At 44.4% G+C, this 22,029-nt stretch overlaps 1 protein-coding gene across 2 annotated transcripts; it reads right to left on the bottom strand.

Moving 5' to 3' along the window:
- Nucleotides 1-1,623: 1,623 nt before the first annotated feature.
- LOC311101080 (prosaposin-like) lies at nucleotides 1,624-21,515 on the bottom strand. Of its 2 annotated transcripts, none has more exons than XM_084142133.1 (14): nucleotides 21,397-21,515; nucleotides 14,207-14,340; nucleotides 13,770-13,844; nucleotides 13,343-13,468; nucleotides 11,729-11,956; nucleotides 11,261-11,404; nucleotides 10,278-10,334; nucleotides 8,547-8,711; nucleotides 8,145-8,237; nucleotides 5,218-5,398; nucleotides 4,876-5,039; nucleotides 3,679-3,759; nucleotides 3,355-3,462; nucleotides 1,624-2,754 (listed from the first exon to the last, which is right to left on the bottom strand). In XM_084142133.1, exons 1-14 carry the CDS (start codon nucleotides 21,428-21,430, stop codon nucleotides 2,719-2,721), a joined length of 1,626 nt encoding a protein of 541 aa, XP_083998259.1. In that variant the 5' UTR covers nucleotides 21,431-21,515; the 3' UTR covers nucleotides 1,624-2,718. The 2 variants fall into 2 exon arrangements, with proteins under 2 accessions (XP_083998259.1, XP_083998258.1); XM_084142132.1 differs by having other exon boundaries at nucleotides 5,218-5,401; nucleotides 21,397-21,514.
- Nucleotides 21,516-22,029: the final 514 nt, after the last annotated feature.

Genomic DNA, 22,029 nt, shown 5'->3' with positions numbered 1-22,029 from the left:
ATACCTAATGACGTGTTGTTTATGATATGATACCTAATGACATGTTGTTTATGATATGATACCTAATGACGTGTTGTTTATGATATGATACCTAATGACGTGTTGTTTATGATATGATACCTAATGACGTGTTGTTTATGATATGATACCTAATGATGTGTTGTTTATGATATGATACCTAATGACGTGTTGTTTATGATATGATACCTAATGACGTGTTGTTTATGATATGATACCTAATGACGTGTTGTTTATGATATGATACCTAATGACGTGTTGTTTATGATATGATACCTAATGACGTGTTGTTTATGATAGGATACCTAATGACGTGTTGTTTATGATATGATACCTAATGACATGTTGTTTATGATATGATACCTAATGACATGTTTATGATATGATACCTAATGACGTGTTGTTTATGATACCTAATGACGTGTTGTTTATTATATGATACCTAATGACATGTTGTTTATGATATGATACCCAATGACATGTTGTTTATGATATGATACCTAATGACATGTTGTTTATGATATGATACCTAATGACATGTTTATGATATGATACCCAATGACATGTTGTTTATGATATGATACCTAATGACGTGTTGTTTATGATATGATACCTAATGACGTGTTGTTTATGATACCTAATGACGTGTTGTTTATGATAGGATACCTAATGACGTGTTGTTTATGATATGATACCTAATGACATGTTGTTTATGATATGATACCTAATGACATGTTGTTTATGATATGATACCTAATGACGTGTTGTTTATGATATGATACCTAATGACATGTTGTTTATGATATGATACCTAATGACGTGTTGTTTATGATATGATACCTAATGACGTGTTGTTTATGATATGATACCTAATGACGTGTTGTTTATGATATGATACCTAATGACATGTTGTTTATGATATGATACCCAATGACATGTTGTTTATGATGATACCCAATGACATGTTGTTTATGATATGATACCCAATGACATGTTGTTTATGATATGATACCCAATGACGTGTTGTTTATGATATGATACCCAATGACATGTTGTTTATGATATGATACCTAATGACGTGTTGTTTATGATATGATACCCAATGACATGTTGTTTATGATATGATACCTAATGACATGTTGTTTATGATATGATACCTAATGACGTGTTGTTTATGATATGATACCTAATGACATGTTGTTTATGATATGATACCTAATGACGTGTTGTTTATGATATCTGGCAAGATACAAACAGTTAAATCTATTGTTTTCCATCACCCTGTTCTCCCCTACATTTCCTGGTTGTAAAAATAAAAATGTCCTCTTTCCTCACTTCATCGGTTATGCTGTTCATTCTGCCATATTGTCTTGTCCAGCCCTAATTGCTCTAGAGGCCATAGGATCAATTTCTGTTTATTCAAGCCCCCCCCAAGTTCTGGTAGGGTTCAATATACATTGCATTTTAGTGGCGCAAACAGATTTTCATACTAGACACCAAACCGAAACAGGGGAGGGACTCCCTGAACTTATTAGCCAATAAGAAAGAAGGTTGTTGAAATGTTTTAGTTTGCACTAATGAATACGACAAATTAGAAAAACCAAGTGGATTTGGGGATCATTTTATTTCTGTCTCAGTCTGAACAGTTTATTTCTGTCTCAGTCTGACTGATTACTGGACAACAAGCTCTCCATCGTTACGTTAGAAACATTGATTAGCAAAAATTGGGGGGGGGGGGGGGGGGGGGAGGACAGCACAGGGCATTGGGGGGGGGGAGGACAGCACAGGGCATTGGGGGGGGACAGCATTGGGGAGGGAGACAGCACAGGGCATTGGGGAGGGGGGGACAGCACAGGGCATTGGGGGGGGGGAGCACAGGGCATTGGGGAGGGGGACAGCACATTTTAGAATAGAACACTCGGTTTCACTGTAGCACCAGTGGAACCGCCCACTCATTTCAGACCCACCCAATCTTTACTCTCAAATAAGCTCATGTAATACAGAAAATAAACAAGAATAAACACAATTCAATGGTTTCTACAAAATAAGAGATTAACTTGCTTTAGGAGATGAGACTGAAAATATCCCAGGAAGGTAGGTTAGATGCTGTCCGAGCAGGTTCTTCCATTTGCAGTCACTGGTAGGGTAAAGAGCTGGTCTGAGGTCGAAGGTGAGATTCCCTAAAATTCAACTGGGGGTGGGGGTCTCCGAGCCCTCTTTCACAGACACAGCAGTATCCACCTTCCCACCGGTCTGCTTCACGGGCCAGTTTCATGGACAGAGATTAAGCCTAGCCTTGGACTAAGAAGCATTCCATTTATATAGTGCTTTCAGTCCAGGACCAGGTTTAACGTGTGCAACGTGGAATATATCTAATGAGAGCATTACACAAACCAGGTATATTAACATAATCAGTACGACCACCTGTTTGGAGGTTTGTCCCAGTAACTAAACAGTCAGTTTCCCTCTAGAACCACACATACTCACCCCACCCCCCCCCCCCCATCAACAAACTGAAAATGGCTTCCCCACCCACTCCCTTCAAAAAAAAAAAAAAAAAAAATCGGACGATTAAATTAAACAACTGCAAAACCTTAAAAACCGGTGACATGTATTCATTGATTTAAAACTAAAAGCAGCGCTAGTGTTCCTCCTTATATTTCCCAAAGGTTCAGATTTAGGTAGGCGTTCTCCTCCGATCTATTCCCACACGTGACGTCTGCAGTGTGCCACCGCCTGGGGAGGACAGACAAGACCAACAGATCAGACAGAGGACAGACAAGACCAACAGATCAGACAAGACCAACAGATCAGACGGGGGACAGACAAGACCAACAGATCAGACAGAGGACAGACAAGACCAACAGATCAGACAGAGGACAGACAAGACCAACAGATCAGACAAGACCAACAGATCAGACAGAGGACAGACAAGACCAACAGATCAGACAGAGGACAGACAAGACCAACAGATCAGACAGAGGACAGACAAGACCAACAGATCAGACCGAGATGGCCTTCCCTAAGGGATAGTTTCATCCTTTAGTTTACATCCGGTGATATTCAGCAGTACTTTAGACACACGACTAAGAACAGGTCTGGATGAGCGATGCTTCCCGGGCCAATCGTAATGAATAGCCAGAATAACAGTTTAATAGAGCAGACATTTGTATTGCTTTTTTATTTTTTTATCACAGATAATAAAACTATTTTTCAGGTCATTCCTGGAATGAAACACTGATCACTGCGGTTGTTACTATGAGATGGACTGTGTGGACAGGAAGAGTTCAGGTTGCAGTGCAGACTAGTGACTGTATGTTCTAAGTCAGTACTCACGTTGCAGCGTTTTGCTGTGTCCATATCCTTGCACCAGAAGGCGGGTCCCCAGCTACACTGCTCCATACCCAGAAGCCTTCGCACTGCCTCAGGACACACCCCCACCTTCTGTAACCAGGAACAACCACAGAGCCCACTGTCAAGACACTAGCATTCAGGTAACGGAAGTATTCATTCAACCAGGCAAGTCAGTTAACTGAATTCCTTTTTACTAACTCAGAGCCTTGACAATATATTTTATTCTGTAGATTTCACCCTCATCATTACTCTCCCGATGCCCTTTTTCTATATTAAAAGAAATTAAATTAAAATTCCAGTGCTCACCATGCAGACAAAGTCAGGGTCCAACATTTGCAGCAGGAGCTGAACCAGCATGGGCTCATACTGCTCAATCAGCTGGTCACACTGGAGGAGACAGAGAGTGGTTAACAGAGTCGCAGACTGCTCAACCAGCTGGTCACACTGGAGGAGAAGTGGTTAACAGAGTCACAGACTGCTCAACCAGCTGGTCACACTGGAGGAGACAGAGAGTGGTTAACATAGTCACAGACTGCTCAACCAGCTGGTCACACTGGAGGAGACAGAGAGTGGTTAACAGAGTCACAGACTGCTCAACCAGCTGGTCACACTGGAGGAGACAGAGAGTGGTTAACAGAGTCACAGACTGCTCAACCAGCTGGTCACACTGGAGGAGACAGAGAGTGGTTAACAGAGTCACAGACTGCTCAACCAGCTGGTCACACTGGAGGAGACAGAAAGTGGTTAACAGAGTCACAGACTGCTCAACCAGCTGGTCACACTGGAGGAGACAGAGAGTGGTTAACAGAGTCACAGACTGCTCAACCAGCTGGTCACACTGGAGGAGACAGAGAGTGGTTAACAGAGTCACAGACTGCTCAACCAGCTGGTCACACTGGAGGAGACAGAAAGTGGTTAACAGAGTCACAGACTGCTCAACCAGCTGGTCACACTGGAGGAGAAGTGGTTAACAGAGTCACAGACTGCTCAACCAGCTGGTCACACTGGAGGAGACAGAGAGTGGTTAACATAGTCACAGACTGCTCAACCAGCTGGTCACACTGGAGGAGACAGAGAGTGGTTAACAGAGTCACAGACTGCTCAACCAGCTGGTCACACTGGAGGAGACAGAGAGTGGTTAACAGAGTCACAGACTGCTCAACCAGCTGGTCACACTGGAGGAGACAGAGAGAGTGGTTAACAGAGTCACAGACTGCTCAACCAGCTGGTCACACTGGAGGAGACAGAGAGAGTGGTTAACAGAGTCACAGACTGCTCAACCAGCTGGTCACACTGGAGGAGACAGAGAGAGTGGTTAACAGAGTCACAGACTGCTCAACCAGCTGGTCACACTGGAGGAGAGAGACAGAGAGTGGTTAACAGAGTCACAGACTGCTCAACCAGCTGGTCACACTGGAGGAGAAGTGGTTAACACATGTTTATTTAACCAGGATGGTCCACTCAGTAATATTTGCCTCTGCTTTCAAGAGTCCCTAAACTCACCTCGGTCCTCACGGCCTCTGGGACAAAGCTGCAGACTTTCCTGACTGCGTCTTCGATCTGTGCCTCTGTGGCGTTCTGTTCCAGGATCCCGTCGATGTACCGCACAGCCATCTTACACACGTCACAGAAACCACCCGCCTCAACCTGGGCCTGGTCCAGAACCGCTAAAGAGATGAACCAAGAAAAATGAGTAAATGTGCTTCCCATTGTACTGCGTTTTGGTGTACCCTACTTAGAACCACCCCCACGTTCACTTCCTTTCAGACGCCACGTTCACTTCCTTTCAGACCCCACGTTCACTTCCTTTCAGACCCCACGTTGGATGATAACCACTCTACTCACGGATGAAGGCGCGGCTGGCGTCCTTGCAGAGCCCCAGCACGGTGCAGATAGTCTTGGGGTCAGCCTCCTGTACCAGCAGCTCAATGATGGCCTGGCCGTAGGCCTCAATCAGGTCCTTACACTGGGCCGACAGGGAGGAGGGCAGCACAGAGCACACCTTCTCCACAGCATGCACCACATCCTGCTGAGAAGGGGAGGAAAGGAGAGACTTAGATTACAGGGCTGAGGCCCAGAAGAGGACTGGCCACCACTGGGCCGGCTCAGCCAGAAGAGGACTGGCCACCACTGGGCCTCGTTTCTCTAGGTTCCCTGCCTTTCTAGGGAGTTTTTCCCCTAGCCACTGTGCATCTGCATTGCTTGCTGTTTGGGGTTTTAGGCTGGGTTTCTGTAAAGCACCGTGACGTGCTGATGGAAAGGCCTTTATAAATACATGTGATAGATGTTCCTTTCATCTCCTAGTTTAGTCATTGACCATACACCATTTATTCAGTTGAGACAATTCTCATACGACAGCAGCTTGGCGAAACAATATCCACTGCTGCTTGAACAAATAACATCCTGCCATCCATCACACAGGGTCAGAGTAATGTGTGTTCCCATCCATCACACCAGGGTCAGAGTAATGCGTGTTCCCATCCATCACACAGGGTCAGAGTAATGCGTGTTCCCATCCATCACACAGGGTCAGAGTAATGCGTGTTCCCATCCATCACACAGGGTCAGAGTAATGCGTTTAGCCATCCATCACACAGGGTCAGAGTAATGCGTGTTCCCATCCATCACACAGGGTCAGAGTAATGCGTGTTCCCATCCATCACACAGGGTCAGAGTAATGCGTTTAGCCATCCATCACACAGGGTCAGAGTAATGCGTGTTCCCATCCATCACACAGGGTCAGAGTAATGCGTGTTCCCATCCATCACACAGGGTCAGAGTAATGCGTGTTCCCATCCATCACACAGGGTCAGAGTAATGCGTGTTCCCATCCATCACACAGGGTCAGAGTAATGCGTGTTCCCATCCATCCATCACACAGGGTCAGAGTAATGCGTGTTCCCATCCATCACACAGGGTCAGAGTAATGCGTGTTCCCATCCATCCATCACACGGGGTCAGAGTAATGCGTGTTCCCATCCATCACACAGGGTCAGAGTAATGCGTGTTCCCATCCATCACACAGGGTCAGAGTAATGCGTGTTCCCATCCATCACCCAGGGTCAGAGTAATGCGTGTTCCCATCCATCACCCAGGGTCAGAGTAATGCGTGTTCCCATCCATCACACAGGGTCAGAGTAATGCGTGTTCCCATCCATCACACAGGGTCAGAGTAATGCGTTTAGCCATCCATCACACAGGGTCAGAGTAATGCGTGTTCCCATCCATCCATCACACAGGGTCAGAGTAATGCGTGTTCCCATCCATCACCCAGGGTCAGAGTAATGCGTGTTCCCATCCATCACCCAGGGTCAGAGTAATGCGTGTTCCCATCCATCACCCAGGGTCAGAGTAATGCGTGTTCCCATCCATCACCCAGGGTCAGAGTAATGCGTGTTCCCATCCATCCATCACACAGGGTCAGAGTAATGCGTGTTCCCATCCATCACACAGGGTCAGAGTAATGCGTGTTCCCATCCATCCATCACACAGGGTCAGAGTAATGCGTGTTCCCATCCATCACACCAGGGTCAGAGTAATGCGTGTTCCCATCCATCACACCAGGGTCAGAGTAATGCGTTTAGCCATCCATCACACAGGGTCAGAGTAATGCGTGTTCAAAGACCAGAGGCATTATAAAACAGGTTCTTGTTCGTCCTTGACACAGAGAAGAACACTTGGCCTAAGGAAGATTTATGAAGATAAACTGTAATAAGATATAACATTGTTAGGGTTGCGAATGACTCACTTAAGAGAATCAACTAATTCATTCAGGCTGCACATTGCAGACAGAATAGTTTCTGTTTTTTTTTTGTTTTTTTTTTTTAAGTTACCTGCTAGGATTTCTCCAATCAGATAGAATTCCGTTTTTCAAAACTGAAAAATTAGATTCTGATCCTCCGGATAGGGATATGGTAATCCGATCTCCCCTTTAAATCAGGATAAAAAAAAATTTTTTTGCGTTGTTCAAAACTCAAATGAAGGGGAAAGAGGCCAGAAAAACAGACTAGTTGAACAGCAGATCAAGTGACCGTGCAAACACAGAAAACTGTGCATTCACTGGAAAGATATTGGGGGTTGTATTTTCAGTGGACTTCTGAACAATATGGATTTGTGTTTAGAATTATTTGAGTTATCCAGTGAGCTGGTGATATTAGTGTTATATTGAGAAGTGTTAAATAAATGCATCTACTGACTTCTAAGTGATATATAGGCTCTATTATTTTTAATCAAGGCATCTTTATTCATGTAGTTCCCTCATCTCTGTTTCCCTACGACCGTGTAGAAGTAATACCACAACCTGTCCAGTAGATGGCGAGGCCCATTCAAAGCACTGACAATCCAGATTCTGTCATCTTCATTATTGTGGTATCTGGATCAGAATTATTATTTTTCAATCAAAAACAAAAACATCTTAAAAACCGCCAGATCGATCTGATCCTGGATAGCAAAAAAAAAGGGGATTACAGAATCCGGATCATTCTGATAAAAGACAAGTTGAGACAAACCAGTCCCTGAAGACAAGCGAACTGATCAGAGCTTGTTATGGTCAGCATGGTCTCTTACCTCCGTCTTCATCATCCAGCATGCCCGAGGTGGAGCGCAATCACTTTTTACATGATAAAACTATAATTTCTAACTCCGTAAAAAAAAAAAAAACAGCGTGATGTTTCAATCTACTCCTGTTTGAACCTGAAACCCTTTAGTACTTTACCACAGTCAGTGTTTTCTAGCAGGTCATGACTCCTGAGCAACATGTTGGGGTCACCTACCTCAGTCTGCTCATCCTCCAGCATGGTCTCCACCTCCTTCATCATGAACTCACATACGCCACATTGGGGCGAGTCACGGGCACGGACCATGTTCTGCAGAAAATACAAGTTAGTTAGTTAGTTAGTATAGCAATACCCAGTACCCCAAGATCCGTGAGATTGGAAATAAATACATTTCCAGACAATCTAGATTTTGGAAAGCAGAATGCCGAGTCCAGTAAATGTTGTTACTGCAGGTAGTACTCTGAAGAGTCCAGTGTCTTTACATTGATGATGAACAGTGTCTGTCATGACTGATCGCTTGTTCAGTTCATACACGTTTGAAAAAAAAAAAAAAAAAAAAAAAAACCCGAGGTGTTCAACGTGGCCAGTGCACTTGCTAGTATCAGGAAGTGACCCTACCTTGGCAGGCTTGACAGCCTCCATCTTAGTGGCAGGAACCAGTTTGACAGCAGGGATGGCCTTGGCAACGGGGATGGCCTTGGCGGCCACCAGCTTCATCATGGGGACAGAGCTCTTCACATCAGCAGAGCAGAAGCCAGCGAAGGCACAGATATCCTTGGGTTGCTGAGAGGGGGGGGGGGGGGAAGCATGTCAGAATGGACATTTGGATACATTCATACCTCAGAAAATGTTTCATCACATGCTGTTAGGATGACGAGCCATGCTATACGTTCTACAGTGTTATCATGCAATCAAATTTAAAAACCCACACACTGCCCTCACAATAAGTACCCATACAATATACAGTCTAAGCCACCAACCCATAAGTCTCTTTGTAAAATGGTTCTAGAGCCAGAGGCGTGCATAGGGCAATATGCACCCAGTTCAGATGGTTGCAGACACTAATGAGGCATTAAGACTATCAGATTGGTAGTGACAGTCATTCATGTTTGTGGCATGAAAAAAGGAGGAAAACGCTACATTGACCCATCTGCAGTCTAGTATCAAGACATGCACGTAAAATATATTTCCAAAAGAAGCTTGATGGCTTTCAACCTAAAGATGATTTGCATCCGGCACAAATAAACAGAACAACATTGGGACAGTTCTAGAGCAGTAAAGGTGACTATTTAAAGTAAGTGGCACTAGTGGGTAGACAGTACAGGAAGCAGACAGTACAGGAAGCAGACAGTACAGGAAGCAGACAGTACAGGAAGCAGATGCTAAGGCTGTGGGCAGACAGTACAGGAAGCAGATGCTAAGGCTGTGGGCAGACAGATTGTGTGTCTGAAAAATAGATAGTTTTTTCAATGGGCGTCATCCGTTGAAGGATGGACAATGGACAGGATTGTCTTGTCAAATTTAAATAAAAAAAAACCACATATGTCGGCCTTAATGCATATGTAACTGGAACTTTTGCAGGACAAAAAAAAATTCCAAAAATCGAACAGTGATGAATGCGTAATACAATTTGATCCAAGTCACTGTGTGGCCACAGCCTGAAGGGTGAGAGACTGAAAGCTGAACACAGAGAGAGACCTACCTGTTCCTGGAGACCAGCAGCAACCCCAGAGCAGGGGGAGAGAGAGCAAAAAGAGGTACATGAATGGAGGAGGGGATGAGGAGAGAGGGAAGAATACAAATAAAACGAGTGATTAAAGATTAATGAAATCAGCAGGCTTGGTGGGGTAGTGGTATGGGCTAAATGGATCTATTGTGCTATAATGTACTTAAGTATCGAAAGTATAAATCATTTTTAAATTCCTTACATTAAACAAACCAGACGGCACAAATTTGTTGATTTTTTATTTCTTTACGGATAGCCAGGGGAACACTACAACACCATTTACAAACTAAGCATATGTTTAGTGAGTCCACCAGATCAGAGGCAGTAGGGATGTTCTCTTGATAGGTGTGTGAATTGGACCATTTTCCTGTCCTGCTAAGCATTCAAAATCTAACGAGTACTTTTGGGTGTCAGGGAAAATGTATGGAGTAAAAAGTACATTATTTTCTTTAGGAGTGAAGTAAAGTACAGACCCAGAAAAACTTAAGTACTTTAAAGTATTTTTTACTTAAGTACTTTACACCACTGGTAATATTACGCAGAACTATGGGCTAAATGATGAGAGGTATTGTTAAATGGTTTAACGCTGGAACTTCGATCACGTAGAAGGAGGAGTTACTCACCATAGACATAAGCTCCTGGACAATGAGAGGAGCGTACTGGCTGACGTACTGCTTGCACTGAAACACAGGAGAGGACAGGACATTTTATAACCATGTGCTCTCCTAGCTTCATAGATTAAAAGTACTAGGCCGCAAGCCTCTCCAGAAAGATCGAAGCAAACCGGATGGACGTCATGAAAATGATCGGAGGTTGAGGGTAGAGCAAGTTCAGGAGTAAAAACAGACAAAATAGAATTATTGTAAAATTGACTGTGTCCATAAAATGTAGATAGTATGTATAAGCTGGAAGTAGAGGCCTAAGCATTGTTGTTCACTAGTTTACCCCAAGTAGGGAAGGGGTGGCGGGGTTGGAAAGTAATAAAGGGAAATATATATATATTTGTTAAGGAGATATATGCAAGAATATTTTTAAATAAAGCCTCTCCAATCCTGTTCCTGGAGGGCTACCCTCCTGTAGGTTTTAACTCCAACCCTGTTCCTGGAGAGCTACCCTCCTGTAGGTTTTAACTCCAACCCTGTTCCTGGAGAGATACCCTCCTGTAGGTTTTCGCTCCAACCCCAGTTGTAATTAACCTAACTCTCCAGGAACAGGGTTGGAGAGCCCTGATCTTGGGTAAGAAAGCCAATTTATTTCACTCTAGTGAAAATAAATTGTATTTCTCTGTCCTCCCTTGTTATAAAACCCAGTCCTCTCACCAGGTCAGCGATCACACTGGTTCTGGATCTGTAACTAACTAGATAACTAGTCCTCTCACCAGGTCAGCGATGCCAGGTCCCAGCAGGTCACACTGGTTCTGGATCTGTATCTAACTAGATAACTAGTCCTCTCACCAGGTCAGAGATGCCAGGTCCCAGCAGGTCACACTGGTTCTGGATCTGTATCTAACTAGATAACTAGTCCTCTCACCAGGTCAGAGATGCCAGGTCCCAGCAGGTCACACTGGTTCTGGATCTGTAACTAACTAGATAACTAGTCCTCTCACCAGGTCAGAGATGCCAGGTCCCAGCAGGTCACACTGGTTCTGGATCTGTTCGATCAGAGAGTTGACGAAGGTGGAGTTGCTCTTAGCCTCGTCCTGGGTGTCTGTGATGAACTTCACACAGTCCTCACACACGTCTCCACTCTCCTACAGGGGACAGAAGACATTCACTAGTGAATGAGGAGTAGCAGTTACCTCTACACACATACCAATATGAATCAGTAGTAGTTTAAAGTTGGTACCGGGTCGTGTTCAGTAGGGGAATGTTTTGAAATGGGGCGGTACAGACAGAATTTGTCAATGAGAGCACTGATTTCAGTTTTCCGTTGCAAAACAATTTGGTACTTTGTGCCCTACTGAACACAACCCAGGTGCATCTAGATTAGGTGTAATAGGAAATCAAATGCAGAATCTATTTTTTCTCTCTCCGTAAAGCCCTTTCAGACGTCACAAAGACGTATGACCATGTACCTGTTTTGGGGCAGCTTCCTGCTGTTTTGGGGCAGCTTCCTGCTGGGGGTAGAGGAGCCCAGGGACGTTGAGGAGGAAGGGGGCGACCCTCTGGGCCAGGTCTACCCGAGGGATCTCATTGGACGTGAGCTGGGGGATCTGGTTGGACTGGAGTTCAGCCAGCCTGGCCAGAGCTGCCTGCTGGGTCTCACACAGACCCATGGCGCCACACACCACCTGGGGGTCCTCCTGGAACCCAGAATCAGCACCCACTTTAGGGTCACTACAACATGCACGTCTCACTACCACGCCACCATTAACTCACTACTGTTCCTCACACACCACCTGGGGGTCCTCCTGGAACCCAGAATCAGCACCCTTTAGGTCACTACAACATGCACGTCTCACTACCACGCCACCATTAACTCACTACTGCTCCTCACACACCACCTGGGGGTCCTCCTGGAACCCAGAATCAGCACCCTTTAGGTCACTACAACATGCACGTCTCACTACCACGCCACCATTAACTCACTACTGCTCCTCACACACCACCTGGGGGTCCTCCTGGAACCCAGAATCAGCACCCTTTAGGTCACTTTAGGTCACTACAACATGCACGTCTCACTACCACGCCACCATTAACTCACTACTGCTCCTCAGACACACACACGGCTGCTGAGGGGATGACCGCTTATTATAATAATGGCTGGAATGGAATCAAACGTTTGATGAGTTCGATACCATTCCATTTATTTAGTTCCAGCCATTACCATGAGTCCGTCCTCCCCAATTAAAAAAAGTTGCAACCAACATTCTGTGACACACACAACAATGTAACTCTCAGGGTCAGTTTTCCACTTCAGACCCAGACTAGGGCTACTCCAGGACTAAAAAAGAATCTCCACTGTAAGTGTTTGTGTCCAGGAACAGTCTTAAAATCATCTATATGTATTGCTGTCCATCTGGTGCAATAGCCATAGCGGGTTGAACTATAGAGGCATTTAGCCTGTCAGTCACAGGAAGCAGTAGAGGCCCACAAAGAGCAGTCTGTCTGTGTGAACAGAGCACCCACTAGCGAGCATCCTAAATGCCTCTCCTTCACTAGTCCCCAGCCCACACACACACAAACAAGCTCCACTGTGTTGCCCCTTTGTGTCACAACAGACAGATGGAGTCTGATAAAGGAGAGAGGAATACGTTTTACTTAACAATAAATGATCTTTACTCCAGAGAGCTCAAACTCTTAAAATCAGATCTAATGCCTATGCCAGTCTCACGCCCAGCACCTTCAGTGGTGTCCTGTAGTGACAACATTCAATGCGTAGGATTATAGAACGTGTCATCTCTCATCAAGTGGTCCTCAAAATGTTGCTTTACCTCATTGTCAAACGTTATAAAACTTTTTGCAAAATCTAATATCTCCATTCAGTCACAACAGATTACGGTCCTCTGACTAAACTGTATGGTAGATATCAGGGCCAACAGGCATCCAGTCAACTTTTTGCTTATCAGTTCAGCTGTGATTTGGCTGTCTAACACTGAAAATCTTTCATAGGAACGTAAAAAAAAAAAAAAAAAAATATCATGTTATGGCTGTTAACAGTCCAGTTATTATAGGTCTATAGTACGTACCAGTTCTCCAGTGATGATACCCACGAGGATGGGGTAGTAGCTGTCCACCAGCTCCTTACACTCCGCAGACAGGCTCTTGTCAGGGATCAAGGTACAGGCCTTCTCCATGTAGCCCAGGATCTCACCCTAGAAAACACACACACTTAAGAGATCTCACAGCCTCAGAACACATCGTCTTCTTCACCAGCTGTTGATCTAACCTCTCCCTCTGGGAGAACGACTGCTATCCAACTACTCAAGAGGACAGCTGCGTCTTATGAACTCAATTTGGGGACTGGAAAACAGTTCCGGCATATATGCACCGATTGTGTGTACGCTGGTTGGAAGAAAGCCAAAATTGTTCTTTGGCAGAGAGCATGAATTGGTTTTTCCAGCAATAACAACAAAAATGGTGGAACTTTCCCCACATTCATCCTCCATGACTGACCTCAGTAGCATTGTCTTTCAGCAGCTGGTCCACCACAGCCAGCACCTCCTTACACAGGTCACATGGCACAGATTTCTGAAACAGCAGGAGGGAGATGATTAGAGTAAGAAAACCAGAGGTCGGGATAAACAATGCCCACTGTTCAGCCATTTTACACAGGGTAAAGACGTGGGTCTAGTCCAGCGTTTCCCAAACGCCGTCCTGGGGATCCCCCGCCTGGGAGCACGTTTTGGTTCTTGCCCTGGCCACTACCACAGCTGATTCAAGTAACCAACTCATCGTCAAGCTTTGATTATTTGAATCAGCTGTGTAGTGCTAGGACAAAAACGTGTACCCGGGGGGGGGGGCCTCAGGACAGAGTTTGTGAAACGCTGGTCTAGACCTTTCCCCCTTCAATAAGTCAATAACTTGCTAGATAAAGCAGGCTAGCGTCTCACCATCTGGGGCTGGTTCCATACGTTCTGCTGGCAGTGGACTACGGCGCCACAGATGGAGGCAGTCTTCACATTGTGGCACCAGTAGTGGGGACCACGGGCACATTGTTCAGTACCCAACAGGGGGGTGGCGACGGCTAGAAAAAGAGAGAAAAATCAAACATGTTTAATCTATCCCAAACTGTTGGTCAGTGTAACAGAAAAGTGTTACACAAAAAGTGTTTGAAAAATTACACTGCCCTATTCTTGGATTAACATAGTATGTTACATTTGAGTCATTTAGCAGACGCTCTTATCCAGAGCGACTTACAGTAAAAGCAATGAGTGCATACATTTTCGTACTGGTCCCCCGTGGGAATCGAACACACAACCCTGCCGTTGCAAGCACCATGCTCTACCAACTGAGCCAGTCATTGGATTAGAAGTAGGCCTACAGTAAAACATAAATTAACCTCTAAATGATTTGGGCCTTTACTGCTATACCCATAGAAACGCATAATAAAATGTCAAAAACAGAGAGTCAAAAAAGAAATCCTACGGAATACGGTTTTAAAGTGTCTGTCCTATAGCTAGGAGATAAAGCCACATATTTAGTCATTTAGACAAAACTACTTCCATATATTTTGTAGAGCAAAAAACAGATGACTCATCAGCCGGACGTGAACGGGAGACCCATGAGGCGGCGCACAATCGTCCCAGTGTCGTCCGGGTTAGGGGAGGGTTTGGCTGGCCGGGATGTCCTTGTCCCATCGCGCTCTAGCGACTCCTTGTGGCGGGCCGGGCGCCTGCAAGCTGACTTCAGTCGCCAGCTGGACGGTGTTTCCTCCGACACATTGGTGCGGCTGGCTTCCGGGGTAATGCGAGCAGCGTGTCAAGAAGCAGTGCGGCTTGGCAGGGTCAAGCTGACGGAGGATGCATGCCTCACGACCGTCGCCTCTCGAGTCCATAGGGGAGTTGCAGTGATGGGACAAGACTAACTACCAATTGGATGTCACGAAAAAAGGGCAAAACAATGTTTATTAATATGTATAATAAAATAAAGTATTAGTTTGCGTAATTTAACATTTATTGAGATCATTAGGACACTGTAGCAAAACCTTTTGCAGCAGAAAACGGCAGCGTCTTATTGGAGATAACTCCAGACGGCATGCTATGCTGCCTCCCTGTTTGACTCATTTTCTAAACACGGTTGTTCCATTTGGCGTCTAAACATGACCCAGGTCACCATTGTTAGTTAGTAAGTTCCCAGGTCACCATATGTTAGTAAGCTAGCCTACAGAGAGAGACACAGAGAGACAGAGAGAGAGGTGGTGGCTTGTGGTTCCCTAACTGTTCAGAATCAAACATCCTCATATTGGCCTCTGGGATAAAGAAATGAAGCAAATGTTTTATGGAAACATATCCTACTAAGAAACCCTGTGAAACCAGAGGAAAGCAGCAACCCAACTCTGTTCGAGCTAGACAGTAGTTATAGCTAGGTCAATGTCCAACACTCCTTCAGCTGGAGAAAACAAGTCAGTTGGTATCAATGGCTAGGTTATAAAACAAAAACAGCAATATATTTCACAGTTGGCCTTGAAAAGGAAAAGCATAACACAGACCAACTGTCATGAAACCTGCTGCAAAGAAGGAGAAGGTTTAGCCTACAAGATTATGTATTTGCCGAGATGCTGAAAAATATTCTGGGGATGTCAGATTCAGGCACGTAAGGCCAAAATGTTGCGTTGACCGAGAGAGGAATGCCAGAGAAGCCGATGGATGCACAGCCGCTGCCAAATAAAACCATCAATGTGATAGATGGTTAATCATGTGACAAAAGGAACCGATTACTCAGCAGACATTCCATAGTTAGCCTAGTGGTGCTGGATCAATAGCCTACATGCTGAGGCTGGACCCGTATGGAGTGGGTCGTTGTGATAGCAGCCTGACGAGAGATAGCAGACATGACAGGGAATGTGTTTAGTAAGCAACAAAACATTCAGAACAGGGGGAGATACTATCTGTACTCGTCCAATGAGAAACGCGCCTTTTCATTTTTTTTACGTTGCAAAACATTTTTCTACAGTACGCCCTATGAAACACGACCCAGGCATCTAAGGCATTAGGCAACCCAACATGTTCACATGCTGATAATAGCCACCCACCCCTCCATTTCCCTCCTCAGCGGTCAGGTCACATGACTGGGCAGACAAAAACAAGCTGTTGCTCAATATGACGTGATAGGCTTAGCGATCACAAGGACATGTTTCATCATTGTCTGACTATCATAAAGGCTTTGCTCGTTGGAGAATGTCAGTGAGTCAGCATAGATCTTATAGTATAATTAAGCAATAACGCCCCAAGGGGAATGGTATATGGCCAATATACCACGGCTAAGGGCTGTTCTTACGCGCGACGCAACCCGGAGTGCCTGGATACTGCCCTTAGCCGTGGTATATTGGTAATTTACCACAAACCCGAGGTGCCTTATTGCTATTATAAACTGGTTACCAACGTAATTAGAGCAGTAAAAATTTATATTTGATCATACCAGTGTCAAAGCTATTCGCTGCTCTGGCACCCCAATGGTGGAACAAGCTCCCCCACGACGCCAGGACAGCGGAGTCCCTGACCACCTTCCGGAGACACTTGAAAGCCTACCTCTAAGGAATACCTGGAATAGTATAAAAGTAATCCTTCTACCCCCTCCCCCACCAAAAAAAGTAAGTGGTTGTCCCACTGGCTATCATAAGTTGAATGCACCAATTTGTAAGTCGCTCTGGATAAAAGCGTCTGCTAAATGACGTAAATGTAAATACGGTTTGATAACACGGCTGTCAGCCAATCACCATTCATGGCTTAAACCACCCAGTTTATAAATAACGTTTTTAACCACCTACTCTGAAAACATCACAAGGGGAAGAAACATCATAACAGCCTACATTAGAAGAGTGTGCTGCTCTGTTAGCCTACAGTTTACAGTAAACAGCGTCACAAGGACTGGAACAGGCCACAGCTTGACTCTGACTGGGCCTGTAAAAACAGCCAGCCACGTTTAATCTTACGTTTGAGTTTGATGAAGCATAATAGCATGCCTCAGAGCTGCTTGTAGCCTACATCACTCAACTGAGACGTGAATCAATCAACATCACATGACAGCACAAAGCAGCAGAAAATACTGCTACAGCTAGCCTATCCCCTGACTGCTACAGCTAGCCTATCCCCTGACTGCTACAGCTAGCCTATCCCCTACAGCTAGCCTATCCCCTACAGCTAGCCTAACCCCTACAGCTAGCCTATCCCCTACAGCTAGCCTATCCCCTGACTGCTACAGCTAGCCTAACCCCTACAGCTAGCCTATCCCCTACAGCTAGCCTATCCCCTACAGCTAGCCTAACCCCTACAGCTAGCCTAACCCCTACAGCTAGCCTAACCCCTACAGCTAGCCTAACCCCTACAGCTAGCCTAACCCCTGACTGCTACAGCTAGCCTATCCCCTGACTGCTACAGCTAGCCTATCCCCTACAGCTAGCCTATCCCCTACAGCTAGCCTAACCCCTACAGCTAGCCTATCCCCTACAGCTAGCCTATCCCCTGACTGCTACAGCTAGCCTAACCCCTACAGCTAGCCTATCCCCTACAGCTAGCCTATCCCCTACAGCTAGCCTAACCCCTACAGCTAGCCTAACCCCTACAGCTAGCCTAACCCCTACAGCTAGCCTAACCCCTACAGCTAGCCTAACCCCTGACTGCTACAGCTAGCCTAACCCCTACAGCTAGCCTATCCCCTACAGCTAGCCTAACCCCTACAGCTAGCCTAACCCCTACAGCTAGCCTAACCCCTACAGCTAGCCTAACCCCTACAGCTAGCCTATCCCCTACAGCTAGCCTATCCCCTACAGCTAGCCTATCCCCTGACTGCTACAGAATAGTATAAAGTAATCCTTCTACCCCCCCCCCACATAAAAAAAAAAAAGACAAAAAGTAGTTGTCCCACTTGCTATCCTAAGTTAAAGCACCAATTTGTAAGTCGCTCTGGACAAGAGCGTCTGCTAAATGATGCAAATGTAACGATAACTTCACTATATACACAGGGTGACAGTACCAAGTCGATGTGCAGGAGTACAAGGTAATTGAGGTAGATATGTACATATTAGGTAGGGATAAAGTGACTAGGCAACAGGATAGAAAATAAAAACAGTAGCAGCAGCGTCTGTGAGGAGTCAAAAGAGTTAGTGGCTATCTGCACTGACCCTTTTTGCACTATGAGTAATCATATAACTGGCACCCACTGTGATAAGTGGAGCGTCTACTAGACAGTCGCTATCTCACAGTGTGTTCAAAATCCAAAATACTACACAAGTCAACAAGGAACAAGGAACAAGCTAGCTATAAAAAAAAATAAAAAAAATCCATTGTCACACAGCAGCAATAAGCACCTCTCGATATCCTGATCAAACTAGGATACTAGAGCAAAGGTAACAAGCTTGTTCGTGTTTATTACAACAAAGCCCATTGTAATGACACTAGCCAATAGGGAAGTGAGTTTTGCTTATTTAGCATAGGGGTTCCATAGGGGACGTGACAGACTGCATGATTGATTTAGAGAACGTATTAGGTAGCAATCAGCAAAAAGACTGGCTCTGAATCAGTGCTGAGCGATTAGTAAATTTCTAGGTCGGATGATTATAAAAAGGCACTTTTTTTTGTGTTTTCAAATATATATATATTTTTTTAACTTGAAATGCATTATGAAATAATGACAAATTTGAGCTTTTTAATGGACATTTCAAAACCAAAAATGGTGAACATTCCATTGTCAAAACATTGAAAATATTCCATTGTCTGTCAGATCCACATTGGGTAGACATCAATAGAATAGTACATTACTATGAAATAATACAATATTTCAGTTGTTATTTCACCTAGATTTTATATGAGTATTATTTTTCGTTCCTTAAAGTCATCATCTCATCTTCGCTCAGTTAGTAGCAGCCAGACAACGTTAATGGGCGGCTGGTAGCTTAGTGGGTAAGAGCGTTGTGCAAGTAACCGAAAGGTCGCTGGTTCTAATCCCCGAGCCGATTAGGTGAAAAATCTGTCGATGTGCCCTTAAGCAAGGCACTTAACCCTAATTGCTCATGTAAGTCGCTCTGGATAAGAGCGTCTGCTAAATGACTAAAATGTAAATCTCTGTACTAGAGGTCTTCGCTGAGCCACCTGTTCCCAAATACCCGATAGGGGGTCCGTATCCAGAATTCTAAACAAGGTCACGGGTCTGATCTGATAGTCACGGGTCTGATCTGATAGTCACGGGTCTGATCTGATAGTCACGGGTCCCAGGTACGTGTAACTTTAACTGAAGTGTGGACCCTTTTGTCTGCAAGGGTCCATACAGATCCTAACAGACTGCTGCTCCATCCAGATCCTAACAGACTGCTGCAGTAGAGACATTTTTATAACTGAATGCTGCTGCTCTTGCTTTTCACCAGAGAGGAGCTTGTTGTTGGCCAATCACAAGTCATCAAAGCAGCAATAAGCTACAGTCAGAGCAGCCATGTGGCAAAAGTGAGGAGATATCTAAATCAATGGAAGACAGATTTAAAATGACAGAATTAACATTTACATTTACGTCATTTAGCAGACGCTCTTATCCAGAGCGACTTACAAATAGGTGCATTCACCTTATAGCCAGTGGGATAACCACTTTAATGTTATTTTTTTTTACTTTTTAAAAAGTTAAAAGGAGAAGGATAGTGCTACAACGACCAAGAGCCAACAGGTAGGCTGCTACTTTATATTCTGAATGGAGTTATTAGCAACTGTAGGATGAGAAAGCGCATGGACTGCAGCCGCAATTAGCCTCGCTAGCTATGTAAACATATTTGATTATAAATAAGCAGCTATTAAGTCTACTATAACGCGAGTTGGCTTGATGTCTCGTCTCTCAGGCACCGGTGTGCCTACCTCATGTACATGAGTGGGTAGGTAGTCTCTCTCACAGGAATGTACAGCCCCTCCCCCACCTACCTACCCACTCATGTACATGAGGTAGGCCAACCGGTCCTACACACTTTGCCCCGTTTTGGCTCTGCTGCATTAGGAATGTAGTTGGCCGTATGAACTAGGAGGATATGACTGCATTTGTTTACATTAAAAAGGTATTTGTTTACATGAAATAGGTGGGCCTATCATGCGCCTGTCCAAAGCTGACTCCGTCGTGGATGGACTACATCAAGAACGACCCATAAGTAAGCATTTTACCGTTAGAATAAAATGTGATTATAAATTAAAGACTGAATAGGGGAGCAGGTTAGAGGGAGTGTGATTTGGGAAGAAAACAGAACCATACTTTGTTTCCATATAGATTCTCTGCATAAGAAAAGGGAAGTACAGACTCACTGTACACTTCTGTTTTGTTTACATGTACCACAAGTTTGTGATATCCAATAATAAATGGTGATATAACAGTTGTGTCATCACTGCCATGAACATGTGCAGACGGGTGTAAAAAAATAAAAAAACAGGTCAGGTGTAAGAAAAACATTGGCAGGGCTAGAAACTCTGTTGTTCAGCTAACTAATGCGTCACACCAATGTCTGATATAAAATCCGTTAACGTGAGTTGCTTTGATATTATATATATCGTGGCTTTTTTTATTTTTTATTACTGTAACAACATTGTGTCCGTTGGCTAAAAGTGACTCAATCGCGACTAGCTACAACTAACATTGTCAGAGTACCTTGCTGGCTAGCCAAATATCTATCGTTAGCTAGCTACAGTAGCTATAGTAACGTTAGCCAGCTAGCAGGAAGTTACCTAACAGGCACTAGCTACAGTACAGTTAGTTCCTTTCATAACGCAGAAATAATTATAAACGTTGGCTAGCTAGCACAAAGTCAGTCATGCTAACTACACAAGTGAACTACACATCTCGAATGTTCAGAGAAGTGAAGCTTTACGTTGCAAAATTTCTCATTGACTAAAAAATGACATCGTATGTAGTTGCTACAGTGCTGGTAGTGTTGGCTAGCTAGCAATGGCTGCGGTGTTGACTTTGTTTGAAAAACGGCGTCGCTGCGAACGAACGTATCTGGCTAGCTAACCTCGATAGTTTCTCTATACTACACCTTTATCTTTGATACAAAGACAACTATGTAGCTAGCTAACATTACACTAATCAAATCGTTCCGTTGTAACGTGTGTCATATTACCTGCGGAGACGAAAAACAGAGCGAAGTACAGCATGACTGCGCGGTTGAAGTCCGTGTTGTCCTATCGAGTGTCTTTATCAGGATATTGTGTTCAGTTGTGAGCACTGCAATGCAGGGTGGGAGCTAGCTCTGGGTTTATATGATGCCTCACCGTCAGCTGACTTCTGAGCCCGGACATGTGATGCTCTTGTCTGTGTGGGAGGATGATCAGTGGTGACCTCAACCTTTTTTTTTGTGCCTTTAAAATAGTTAGTAGGTCATTGTGTAGTGTATCATTATTGCAATTATATGTAGACAAACATAGCTTACTCACTGTTCCACCCCCACATATGACAAAAAAGGCTATAGGGTCTTTGTTTTTGTCAACACATTGGCTGGATTGATACAAATTTGTAGCCAATGAAAATTAAGAGTACAATAAGATCACTGAGTCCTGAGGGTGATCACTGTATTCAAATATTTAACTGATCTAATGAAACTTGATTTGATTTCTACTGAGTGTTGGTACTCAATTTATTGCATTTACATGCAAATAATCCCATTTAAGCATACTGAGGAGTTTAGTTTAGGGTTATCTTTGCATAGCCTTCTCTGTCCTCTCCCCGGGGAATATGTAGGCCTAATGTATTTCTC

The sequence above is a fragment of the Coregonus lavaretus genome (genome assembly GCF_964263955.1).
Source record: "Coregonus lavaretus genome assembly, chromosome: 25".
In the NCBI taxonomy this organism is placed as follows: domain Eukaryota; kingdom Metazoa; phylum Chordata; class Actinopteri; order Salmoniformes; family Salmonidae; genus Coregonus; species Coregonus lavaretus.
The sequence above is the reverse complement of the archived record's forward strand: the minus strand, read 5'-3'. Positions and strand labels throughout refer to the sequence as shown.

Bases quoted from the DNA above. Each gene is read 5' to 3' on its own strand.
- LOC311101080 (XM_084142132.1), bottom strand. From the start codon at position 21,430: ATGCTGTACTTCGCTCTGTTTTTCGTCTCCGCAG. The intron at 13,469-13,769 runs GTCAGTCATGGA...TGTGTTTTCTAG, and splicing joins TGAAAGACAATGCTACTGAG to GGTGAGATCCTGGGCTACAT. The intron at 11,957-13,342 runs GTACGTACTATA...TCTGGGTTCCAG, and splicing joins GTATCATCACTGGAGAACTG to GAGGACCCCCAGGTGGTGTG.